This window comes from Rattus norvegicus, chromosome 16 (assembly GCF_036323735.1).
Source record: "Rattus norvegicus strain BN/NHsdMcwi chromosome 16, GRCr8, whole genome shotgun sequence".
Taxonomy (NCBI): domain Eukaryota; kingdom Metazoa; phylum Chordata; class Mammalia; order Rodentia; family Muridae; genus Rattus; species Rattus norvegicus.
The window spans coordinates 10,565,001-10,578,392 of record NC_086034.1 but is presented as its reverse complement, the minus strand read 5'-3'; the positions used below and the strand labels follow the sequence as shown (position 1 = coordinate 10,578,392).

Here is a 13,392-nt window from a genome sequence, read left to right as displayed (position 1 = left end):
AGTAAGTGAAATATAAAGGGGTATAAGGGCACTGTGTGTGGTGGACATGTTTACCATCTTCATTGAAACTTTGACTCATCAATGTATACATATGTCAAACTCAATGTGTACACTTAAGTATGTTGTATTGTTGTATGTCAAAGCTCACTAACACTGTCAATTTTTAATAAAGAATAGAAGTGATAATCAAAGCATTGCTGGGCCAGTGATAGGACTTAGTGGGTGAAGGCTCTTATCATCCACCCTGATGACTTAAGTTAGATTCCCTGTATAATAGGGGAAGAACTGAGTCATACAATTGTAGTCTGACCTCTACATGCACACTGTGCGACAAACACACATCCACATACAAAATTAACAAATGTAATAAATTAGCTCTTGGCTCTATCTAACATCTGATAAATGGTGATACCTAGTCCTCATTCTGGAATTCTGAGCCAGGCCCACAGAGATGGGTACAATGTGGTGTGGGTTCTCAAAGACTTCTCAGTGTGACTATGGAGTGAAACAACTGAATATGTTACAACAAACAGATTGGTTTTGAGAAACATGGAATTAAAATTAAAGATGGCAAATAGTACAGGGACTTAATATTCAAACAGAACTAAAATCTTCCAAACAAAAGGGAAAAAAAATCATAGCCTCCTTCTCTGTGCATCCTAAACAGAGATTTCTTAAATGTGGGAGTCAGCTTTGGTGTGTTCTACCTTTCTGTGTCCTACTTTTGTGTGTGCTTTTGTTTTGTTTTGTTTTGTTTTTCACTTAGTCTTGGCATCTTTTCCCATAGCAACCTCCCATATCAATGCCTTTACCCTCTGTAAACATTCTGCATAGGAAAGTCATGAAAGTCTGATGATGCCTCCTAGACTGTTGGCAGAGTTTTCCTCACATTGGTCAGCAACCAGTGACAGTAATTAAATGGGGTGGGACCTGATTTAAAAGTGTAGAGAATATTCTAGGGATAGAGCACCAAAGAGGTCCACAAGCTGATGTGACATCTATCTGAGAAAAAAAACTTAAGGGCTAGTTGAAGCAGCCCCATAGACAGGACTTCCTTTCAAGACTGCTACTGTACCACCTGCCCATAGCCTGCTCCAGCGAAGGTGAGCATATGGAGCTCAAAAGATGTTTAGTAGGATAAGATGCATGGGACAGACAGTGTTCACTATATTATACATAGAAAGGTAAAGGTATGCCATGCTGTGACCTAAGCAAACCTGAAAATTATAGCTATTTCTAATTATTTTACTATTTGTTTGTTTGTCTGCTTTGAGACAAGGTCTCAATATGAAACCTTAGCTAGGCTGGAACTCACTGTGTAGACAGGGCTGGTCCTCTAAGAGAGATCCAGCTGTTTGTGCCTCTGCCTCCCAAGTACCTCGCTACACTATTTAACTCTCAAGTTATTCACCATTTGATCACAGACTCCATTCCCACAAAGCTTCCCAGTATATGAACTGGAGTTTCTACAGGAAGTTTTACCAGTGCTTTCCCTGACTATTCTGCTGCCTGCCAGAGACTCCACCCAAGGCAAGTGAAGCTTCGGTGGTCCTCTGGTGAAACAGTGTTTGCCCCTAATCATGCATGCTGAGAAATAATGGGTGCAGTGCAGCAAGAGGACTGGACAGCTGTAGCTCGTGTAGAAGATCACCATAGTTCTCTAGGCCATGGAAGATTGGATTTTTGTCAGTGCCTCTTTCTCCACATTTAGGCAATTAGACAAGAAGAGCCAAAGGAAGCCAGCCAGAAGTAGGTAGGAGGCTCAACCAGAAATGACTCCTCAGGTGTCATTGTTCATGCTAGAAGCTTCCAGAGAAGGGTAGGAATGAGATTCAGGTCAGCACTTACAGGCTGTTAAGAAAGTGAATCAATCAATCACGAATAATGCAAAGCTCCATGAGGAATTCAAGATGGTATGAGATTTGGGGAGGGGATAGAAGTCAAAAAAGTCCTAGGGAAGGCCTAGAGCCAGGAAGGGAAAATAAGAGGAGTCACCATTCCCCCACAGACATGACCCATGACACAATGGAATAGTGGTAAGAAACAAAAAAATAATGGAAATGTGAAGTAGGGTCATCCTGCAGCAGGCTGTGCAGTCAACATAATGTAAGCTACTTCCTACTGCTGGAGTCAGACAGAGCACGGCATACTGTCTAAGGTCAAGGACACTAGCAAGAAATAGGTTTGGGGAAGGACAAGGAGTTCTGAGACAGTCATGTTGATCTTCAGGTGAGAAACAGGTCCCCATGTTGTCTATGGTAGGAGGAAGAAGCATCAGTAAAATAGCTAGGGCTCTGGGTCCAGAGCTTTAAGAACAAGATTTAGAAAAAAAAACAAGGCTATGACAGTCATTGGTATGTGCTACAATATAAGAGTAATGTAAATGACTATGCCTTCCTGCTTCTAAAAACCCACCTTTTCCTGGGTTCTGACAACCCACCATCACTAAGCGCAAATAACATGTGCATCTACATTGTTTATCAAACATCTTTAAGTGTTTCCATCCGACTGTGTAACAGGCATACGTCAGGAAGAATGTGTCCAAAGAAGTCTGCGGTCAAGCATCAGATTGAACAGTTACCATCCCTATCATGGTAACCATTGTCCTACATGGAGTCCTTCAGAAGCCTGACAGTCACACTGTGCAATCCATACAATCTTGTGCAGAAAGTTCCCAAGAGGACTCACCACAAACTACATGTTTCCTTCCTGGGCGCAGCTTCGTGGGAATCCATCATCCTCTTTGTACAGAGTCTAGCTACTACAAAGGACACCATGTGTCAGTGGACAAGCCATGAAGACCTCTCACTTGGGATGTGATGGAGCTAAATAAAGAGAAGGCTCTCACTCCAGCTGACAGAGGCCCCAGAGGCCATCCAACAGAACCAGGCTCAAGTGCGTGAACTAACATCTCCATCTCTGAGGCTCGGCTCTTTAATTGTTGCTTTCTTTCTCTGACACAGACTGTGAAGGGCTCACCAATGCAGCCTGCTCATCACTGTCTAGATTGATCTACCTTCAGTCCAATCTTTGACCGATCTATTTTCTACACGGGGCATTGAAGACTCATTAATGAACCAGATCTGGCTGTGTCCTCCATGAACTCACAGTTTGCTCATCTAACGGTTCACTCCTTTTCACATGTCCTTGTGACTTAATCAATCAATTAAAACATAAAACTATCTCTGTTTGCCAGTGTCTCACAGTAGAACCCAGAGTCACTGAATCTCCCAGAGAGGTTCACAAGTTCAGAAACCAACTGTCTCTTCTCAAAAGCAAAACCGAACAACAAACAAACAAATACAACAACAACAAAACAGGATTGTAAAATGCAACAAAACTCACTAGTAAACAAGTAGATATATTAAGAAAACCACCACACAAAGAACACAAACAAAAACACGTGTCCTTGAATGTTTACCCCGAATCAAGGAAAAGAAAAATACATAAAGCAGTTAAATATAGAACGATGGTGGCATACTTGTAAACCCAGTTCTGGGGAGGCAGAGGCAGATGGATTCCTAGGGCTCACTGCCCAGCAGCCTAACATGAGTGCTGAGCTCCAAGCTAATACAAAACCCTGCTTCAAAAAAAAAAAAAAGAAAGAAAATCAAGGTGGATGGCATTTGAGAAACAATCCCTGATATTGGCCTCTGGCCTTCACATATACATGCACATATACACTTATACACACATGGACACACACATGGACACACACACACACACAGGTTGAGGTTGGAAAGTGAGTTTTTATCAAATGCCTGACCCCTTGATTCTTCAAATTTTCCCCCTTATTTTACTACTAGTCACAATGTACAAAGAACAGCAACTATTTGTGGCTCTATGTTTGGTCAGCCTGAATTCTATAGTGCTTAAAAAGCTACAACCCTGCAGGAAGGAGAGAGCTTTTTGGCCCACTTTGGGACCACACTTAAACAAGAGATAACACCCTCAATGTGGCTGGCCCTGTAGCTAACCTGACATGTCGTTTAGAAAGCATCGCCGTCATTAACCATATGCTACATCGGGATTTGGGGTCATGACTTTATCGGAGTCTCTACCTTTGGAATGAAGTCTTCAAGAATGACCATATGCTGAGGCTAGAGGTCAGCCGAAGAGCGTCCCCGCTGTCATGTATGCATGAGCCCTGCTGATTGGCTTTTCAGAAGATTCTGACTACAAGCGCTGGATCTTTGCCAAAGCCATTAGCCCCAAGATGTCACTGACAGACTGAGCTTTAGAGCTAGCTGATCTTCCTAAAGAATTCTCCAGCAGGAACATGGAGCTGCTCCAGGGATGAAAGTGCCTGCCATGAAAGCCTGAGTTCAGATTCCCGAGAAAATCACAGAAAGTCTGGGTGGTCATGGAAGCTCACTTTGTAGTTCCTGACTCAGATCCCTAGAGCAAGCTGACTAGACAGAGAGCCCTGGGTTTGACTGAGTGATCCTTCCTCAGTGAATAAGGTGGAAGGGTCATTGTGGTTTATGCCCAACATCAACTTCAGGCCTTCACACACACACACACACACACACACACACACACACACACACACACACGCCCATACTCACCTACACTGGCAAAAATGTGTACACGCACAAAAAAATCAGGGATAAAAGAACCCCACCAACAACATATAATGTCTATATGACTGTGAGAAATTGATTCAACTCCTGCAACTTCTGTCTCCCTCACTATGAAACAGGAATGATGAGGAGAGCTGCCAGCAGGGCTACTGGTGAGCAGTAGCGGGGTCAACAAGGGAGAAGTGATTGACAAGTACCCGACATGTCCAAGTGATCAGAAACGGGGGCTGCTGCCCTGTGCCTTTCAAGAAAAAGAGACTTCCTGGAAAAAGAAGCTAGACAGAAGGGAGTAGAGGCTCCCTAAATCCCCTACCTTCTGAAGAAAGATACGTTTATGTCAAGGTTCTTAGATCAATGTGTTCTTTCTGGCCGGCCAAGGTGAGCATGTAGTCTCTGTGGTGCTGCAGAGACCTGCTCCTGTGGGTGATCTGTGTTGGCTCTACAGTTCCCCATCCTACGCCTGTCTCCTGCTGACTCTAAGCTCTGGGTTCAAGTTTCCTCCAAAATACCCGGGTGCCTAAGAGGGGGAAGTAGCCCCAAAGCACCTCCTACTGTGGTCTCTGCAGTTAAGATCAGCCCTGAAGAGGGAGTCAGGCTGGAGAGACAGACACAGACCGAACCAACATCCTGGGGATAGGTAGGGAGGCAGAAGAAGGAAGTGAAGTCTTTAAAATGTAAAGCAGGCCAGTTTCTGAAGCCTGGCTACAGAGAAACACTGGCTATTCACTGCGACGGAGTCATCAAAACCGTAAAACCGGCACCAGACATTTGACTTCTGGGACACATGGAATGCGTCCTTTCACTGGAACAAAGGACACGGGGCTTTGAAGAGCCTGCATAGAGGCAGCAAAGCCCAGAGAATCAAAACTTGCTGAGGATCAATGAAGCCTCAAGCCGGTTCTGAAGAGCAGGGTGGGGTGGTCGCATCCCTCTTCTAATTACCAAGACAGTCATGGAACCGCCCCGAGGGAAATGAGCAGCCACTGCAGGGCCCTGGCTGGCCCATGAGACGGGGAACTCATAGGATAAGAATCCACAGAGGAAAGCCATCAGCAGTGGGCCCAGCAAGCAGCTAGTGTGTGGTGCTAGCTGCCATTATTAACAACAGCCACCCAAAGTGGATCTCAGCCATATTAGCCCTGTGCTAATGAAGAAATACACATCATAAAAGAAGAAATTACCCACATAATAAACCCTGGATCCTCCAGAACGGAGTCATTAGAAATTGATCAGCTAATTTAGTAGCAGCTAAAGGCCGCGTTCCCCCACTGAAGGCAAAACCAAGAAACACTTACATGCCTGTTTCATTGAAACAACATGTGGAGATCACACAGGCTGCCTTGGCTCTGCTTCCTGAAAGAGCCTGTGGGCAGAAGGCTCTTCAGAAAAGCTGGGATCATGTGACAATAGGTCACTCTGTGCCACAGCTTCAGTATAGGCTGGCAGGGTGGTATTTCTGATGAGTAACATCTCACTGTCCCATTCACCCCTGAGGCCAAACGAGTGGTGTGGCCAGACCTAAATGCACTGCCTTCTAACTTTTCTTGGATGAGTGTATTACGTATACACATACACAGACCACACACACATGCACAAACGCACACACACTCAAATACACCTATACATTTGCATGGGCGTACAAATGTCATAACCATATATGTATATTCCCACATATTTATACATACATGTGTCTGTACACTCATGTGCATATACACATGCACATATATTATTCCTACACATACAGCCTCCCAACTATACTAATGTGCACTATAAATACATACATACTCATATGCATATATTCACATACAACTCACATATCCACACATAGAATGCAGTTCACACACATCCATACTAAATCACATGTATGAACAACTCACACATACATGCTCATACATACATTCACAAATGTACATTCACATATTCACACTCACAAACCTACAGGTACTCTCACAATAAACACCTGTACATGTATAGACATCTGTAAATATCGACTCTCATGAATATAGACATACATTAACACTCATATGCACACAATTCATATACATACATATACATACATATGTACTACATACTCCCATACATAAAGCTTCTCAAACATATGTATGTGCATGCATTTAAGCCATTCCATTGTCACATATGTACACTCTTAGAAACATACACACTCCTGCTCACACTCAGACACACTCACATAACACTCTTACACACTTGTAATATTCTGCATGAGACAGGGCCTCTATTCTCTCCCAATTCCTTTGCCCTGCCATATGTATTTATTTTATAGCTTGATCCAGGCTGCCAGGCCTGGCTCCTAAGGGACTGTCTGCCTTGCCTCATCCCCTTTACATAAAGTATGAAACCCTTCTCTGATGTTGACAGTCTCATCGACTCAGGTCTCGACTCCTCTGCTCGGTCCCATTAAGCATCTCGGCAGGCCAAGTCCAGTTCTCTGACCTCTTGCCTTGGCAAAATGGAAAAACAGGATCCATTTCAGCTCCCCAAATCAGGATTGGACTTGAAAGCATTGTTCTGAGCTTTCTCCTGGGATAGGGGTCAGGGTTGGCCACACCCATCACCACTCTGGGACTCTTACCTCATTCACGAAGACCCAGTGGCTGTCCTTGGAAGCCAAGTTGGTCTCCACAGCCTGCAAAGAGAGACAGAATATAAGTGAACAGGAGCAAGGCAGAAACCAGCAGACACACGGGATCATTGCTGAGATATGTTTTTATAAATACTTTTTTTTCCCAAGAAATTATTCCTCACAGAACATGCCGAACCCCTGGGGCCCACTCTGGATCACTAGAGACACCATCTGCTCTCCCATGTTCTTCTGCACCAGCCCAGAGCAAGGATAGAGGCCCTAGTCCTGCAGGCGCCACGGGCCACAGGTACAGGCATAGCCTCCCTTCCCCGAGAAGGCATGTAAATTCCTTTCCAAAGGAGCACTTTAGGGTAGCATTCATCATCACACAAAACTACAGAGTGAGGGAACTAATGCTGGATTCATGGCAGCTCACCCAGCTGTGCTGGGCAACACCAGGAAAATGGAAGACAGTGGCTGAACTCTGGGGCTGCTTTTCACTCATGGTTTAGGATCTACGGAAGTGGATTCCTTGCAGTTATAGAGGAGGGGCCCATTTCCACAATTCCAGCTTTGTCACAGCGCTTGCCACTCGTGTGTAAATGGCCGCCAGTTTATTACTCCTCATTGTCCATTTTCTCTGCCAGGTTAGGTGAGGACCCCACAAGGTAAAGATGAGAGCCGTGTCCCAGAACTTTGCTCTGCGACAACACACAGTAAGCATTCAATAACATAGCTTACGTGTGAATAAGTGGTAGGCAGCGGCAGAGGAAATCCTTGTTTTGTTTGCATACTTTAAACTCGTTTGCTTGTGTGTTGTTTTGTTTGGGTGGGGGGTCCTTTTATATAAGAACAGAGAAAAGGCCAGTCTAAAACCCACCGTGTACCCAAGCCTCGAACTCCTGATCCTCCTGCATCCAACCCCCAAGGGCTGGGATTACACACATGCACCACAATGCCTGGCTCCTTTGTATGTATTTATGGGTGCTTTCTCACTCCTTGCATTGGAAAAGCCAGCAGGCTGAAAGAATTGGAAGGGATTGATGGCTTGCAAGCATGTCCTGTAAGAACGCTCACGGCGAGCATGTGCCAAGAGCTTGCTGAGCACCGGGCATCGTGCCAACCCATCTATGAACCTGGGAAAGAGCTTTCCGATTTACTCCTTTCCTTCTTACGTTTTTTTCACATTTTGGTAATGTAATTTTTATTACTCTTTTGATTTAAAAAATATAGGCAAATTAAGATACTTAATTAAAATCTCTCCATAATACTTTCTCGTTTTAAAACAACGTGCCCACGGACTAAAAATTCCCCATTTATTCACCACTGGAAATTGAAGTGGCCCCTTACAGAAGCTTCTATAGTCATATCATGCAAACACATATCTACACATGCATACCAGACAGATGTTTTTAATTAAAATCACATTGGGAAGTGCATATCAGGTAAAAATTCTCATCGCTAACTTATTGATATATCAGATTTACATTTTCTTATCTGTAAGTACAGAAGTAATTGTTCTTAACAAGGAGGTGTAATGGTTGGTGTCAGAGCATCAGGCCTTTGTGGTGAGGAGGTACCCACCACACTATCAGAGCACAGAGCTCTGTCGGGCTGTACTCCATGGGAACAACAAATTGGATTGGGGAACACAGTAGATGATGAGAAGAGAGATCATAAAGTGCCCAGGAGAATCCCAGCCCACCAGTCCTTACCAGACAAGATTGTAGGGCACTGAGCACAGGCACTGAGCTTTTCCCAGCCTGCTCATGCTGAAGAACATAGATAGACGTCTATAGCCTAAGAATGAGAGACTTCCAGGCTATGAAAAGATGAGCTGTAAAGAGTCTGAAAGAGAAGAAAATGACCCTGCCCACTATCGTTTGTCTAGTGAAGTCATGTATAAGATATAAATAACACCTGCCCCTCTCCTGTGAGCAAAGCTATGCAGCCCATGAGGCCAGAGAAGGTTCAGAGACTGAAGTCCAAAAATGTCCCAAGAAGTTCACAGATCACAAAGTTAGAAAGAAAGATGGTCATTTTAGTCCTCGAAAGGTCCATCTTCAATCCTCCTTTCATTCATATCTATCCTATATTCTTTGGCTATACGACCCTGACTCCATGAACATTATATCCCCTGGGATAAACAGATCCCTGCCCACCCCAGGAAGAAGGCTCTGAGGACTGGTCTATGCCTTTGGAAAGAAGTGAACCTCAGAGAGACCAAAGGCTTCTCTGTACAATGGTGCTGTATCTTGAAACACTTCCCATCCCGTTATGCAAGCCTGAAAAGCCAGGCTGTTTCCAAAGAAGCTTATAAGACCCAAGATACAGTATCTTAAGGACCCTGAATTACTAGTGTTGAAATGGAGACAGCCTTGGGGTAGGGTCTTGACTACCCAGCCTAGAATCTCTCTCTTCTCGATATGCAGACTACCACAGATGCCCTTGGATACCTAAGATGATGAGGATAAGGAAAAAGTACAGGAAGATGATCTAAATACTGTGAACACATCACTGGGTCCTTGCTGGACTCAATCTCTAACCTTTAAACATTCCTGCAATACTCATTGGTTACATCACCCTCTTAGGATATGACACAGATCTTGGAGGCTCCCCTAAGTTCCCAAAGGCTGCAACGTTAAAAAACTGACTCTCAACAGAGGCAGCTCAACAAGGTTGAACTCAAAGCAGACATGGCAGATGGGGAGATGAGATTTGAATACAGTACAGTAAAGACTAAAGACTTTCAGAAAAGCTTAGAGTGGGTTTGGGCATTGGTTCCACTCTTGGTATTGATCTAAGTGGGCCACCATCCCCCCAGTGATGGAAGGAAACACATTCTAGATCCTAGTCATGAAGGGGGACAGTTTAAGCCAACAGACACTTAAAGTAATAAGAAACTCTTTCTGGGCCAGGATGATGTGGGTGTCTAACCAAATAAAGAACTGGCTTGTGCAAGAGTCCAAGTTGCTCTTCGCAGCATCTAAGAGTAGATTTACAGTGAATTGCTTTAGTAGTCAGAGAAGATCGACACGGTGAAAGAAAAGTTTTTTTACCCTCAAGTAACTCAAGAAGAAATAGGCTGTCTCAGTAAGGTCCATTAGAAGTGCCCCCAGTGTTGTCAATGGCAACAGTGGCTTGGAAAATAAGTGGTGGCTTGGAGGGTGAGCATAGGTGAGACGCACAACTCGATGTTGAGCTGACATCCACTGTGATGATTCCCAAGTTAAACTGCATTTAAGGAGCCCCTAGAAAGTTTTCCAAACTGTAGGCTCTGGCCTTGGTACAGAGGGTTATAATTCGCTGAGAGCATCCACCTGCAAAAAGCCCTAGTCCTTTCCAAGATCCAGCTTGCACCTTGCCCCTGAGAACTGAGATCTCGCCCATAGAATCTGTAGCTCTTTGAAGGAACAGGTGCATTTTGCAGCTGAGAGGTGCAAGCTTTGCTAATGGCCGATTGTCAATTGCTGGGAGATCCTAGGGAGTGTGTGGGAGCATGGCTCCACTAAGAAGTCTTCTTACCTGGTATCGGACTCAGACGTGGAAGGTACTAGCAGAGAGAATTGATCAGAAAACTGCAGGGTGACTGGCCAACCTCCCTGTCCTACTTTCCCTCACCAATTAAGCATCAGCTAATTTGTTAAGCCTCTTTTTCCCACACAGAGATAAATAGCACTTGGATACAGCCTTTTTCCAAAGGGCGCAGCTCACGCAGAGACTGGCATAGGTGGTAAGAAGGAACAGATTGAACAAAGCCACACTGCCCTTCGCAATTACCAGAGAGCTGCCAGCTCTGTGGGATGAGCCTTACCAGCTCACAGACCAAAGGGGCAGGGTCCCTCCCAGCATAACTGGCTCCCCTTCTAAGTGCTGCCCTTCCCCTTCTTCTCCCGTATATGTCTGTGGCAGATAGAAACAAGTCACTCATAAAGCAAGTGTGGTAGAGGACCTTTGCTGCATGCTCCCTGGTGATCTGTGTCACCTCTCCAAGTACATTTTTGTAACCCAAAACACTTGAGTAACAACCATGCTGTGCTACTCTGCCCAAAACCCCTCATATCGTAGAGATGATATTTGATTACCCAGACCCCTGTGTACTCATTCTCCACCACCAGCAGCCAAGACTCAGGCTGCCAGAGTATACCCAGCACTCATGATTACTTGGGCTTTACATCCCAACCAAGAACTGAGGGTACCACAGGTGCAGATCCCAGCTGTTATGCTCCCTGGTGGACCTGTCTCTGTGTCATCTGAGCTGTTTCCAGAATCCAGCTACCGAATGAGGTCACAATTATGTCACTTGGCACCCTTTGCTTCCTTGTTGCACATCTCTATGTACCTGCTTGGCTTTCTTGTTTGAATCCCTCCGGGAACACTCTTTTATTCAATGTCATCTGATCCCTCTCCTCAAATCCTGCTTCTGGGATCCCCACCTGAAATGAACAGCTTTAGGTTGGGGTAATGTTAAAAATTAAATGTCTTTACATGTCTGTTACTTCGCCAATCTAGAAAGGAGCTTGATACATGACCGGTCACTACTAAAGTCCTCCTTCCCTTCTGCTGCTTCTCCTGCCTTGTCACCATCCCAGGGTCTCCTCTAAGTGCACAATTCCTCAGTATCTTCTCCTCTACTAACATACGAGAACTGCTATCCATGCCTTGACATCTGTCTTAATGTCCTGAAACACATGACTCGACGAGGTGCTGTGTCTCTGTCATCATAGGGTCAAAGGGTGATTTAAAAAAAAAGAGTGTGTGCAGCTGTGAAACATGGTACGCGCTCTCCTTGTTCTATGTTCTCCAGGCCTCAGAAAAGCCCAGGACCTCCTTTCTCATGCCCAGCACAGGATTCTCCAGCCACATGGCACCGCGGGCATGTATAGAGAAGAGCCGGTTCAATCAGGTAAATGGACAGCAGCTCCTGTATCCTACAGGTTTGTGTCTGAGGTGGAGGAGAGAGAGCATCATGCTGAGAGCAGAGACTAGTTCACCTCCATCAAGTAGGAAGTTGGTTATGTTTCTCCCCGGAACTGACAGCTGTGGTTGTTGGTACCATCCTTAAGATAAAGCAGAGACTTAAGTAACTACAGGAGTTCGTGGACCTAGCCAGGTCCAAGGTCTTGGTGAACACAGAGGGGCTGCTATTCTGGCCCAAAGCTTTGGCCTGATACAGGCGACCCTGCTACATTATCATGAATCCTGCAAGGTATCGTCAAACTGACTCTCTATGTACCTGATTTATGTGTCTTGTCAAGACCAGTGAACACAAAATTTGGAAAAAAATAAAGATGAGGAGATGGGGCTTCAGAGGGACCAAGTGTATAGTGTTCTACCCTTTTGATCAGAGAGAGGACGCAGGAGATGGTGCTAACAGAAAAATGGAATCGATGAAAAGAGTGACACAGATGACCAGTGAAAGGAAGCAGTGTGCAAGCACACTCATGTATGTGTAGACTGCATGGGCGTACGCGGTGACACCCACTGTCATCCTCTGGAAATGAAAGTATGCTGTTGTAAGTAGACCTCGGCTAATGTGAGCATAGAGCAAGCATTCTTCCCAAGCCTGGGAAAGTTAAGTGTGGATAGGAAGGGTTCTCCTTGCTCATAAGCAGCCACCTGCTATGAACCTCCAGTATCTTTTTCTGTGGCCAATGGCAACAACAGTACTGCAGGACAGAGCACACAGGACTTCAACATGTCATCCTGTGAGCCTCCTCAGAAAGGAGGAGTGAGTGAGTTCCATTCTGGCCACCCCAATAGAAAAAGAGACGGGGGCTAAGCTCCAGTTCGAAGCTCCCTAGTAGGCCCTGGGCAGTAGCAGGCCTCGTGCCTAGATTGAGGCTGGAGAGGGTTGGCTGCTGCCCCTTGACTACGAGCTGATGAGGTTCAATTCCATACGGAGGCAAGAGCATGTGGGTGACAAGCACACTGGGGATGCATCTGCAGCCTGGATAAGCTACTGTCCTTGGAGTGGCATGCAGAAGCAAGTGTGAGCATTTCAAAGGCCAGTGGGGCCAGCTAGTACGGCGCCTCCAGGATACTTCGGGACAATAACTCCACGACTTCAGACCCCATGGGGCTTGTTTATCCCCGTCCCCATCTATGTGCACCCAGATTTTTGTAAAGAGTAGTCAACAGAGAACGAATGTGAATGTTAGCCCCAGCCTGTGTGCCCCAAGCTCAGTCATACCGCTTCCCAGAAGGCCCAAACAATTACCTGAGAAA

The 13,392-nt window shown here is 45.3% G+C and overlaps 1 protein-coding gene across 5 annotated transcripts in view; it reads right to left on the bottom strand.

The window, feature by feature from the left end:
- Grid1 (glutamate ionotropic receptor delta type subunit 1) overlaps positions 1 to 13,392 on the bottom strand; it is a 749,167-nt gene that overhangs the window by 315,792 nt on the left and 419,983 nt on the right. For all 5 annotated transcript variants that reach the window (XM_063275757.1, XM_039094853.2, NM_024378.3 and 2 more), the window contains one exon: positions 7,174 to 7,227. In XM_063275757.1, coding sequence (XP_063131827.1) covers positions 7,174 to 7,227 — 54 coding nt within the window. The remainder of the gene's footprint in view (positions 1 to 7,173; positions 7,228 to 13,392) is intronic.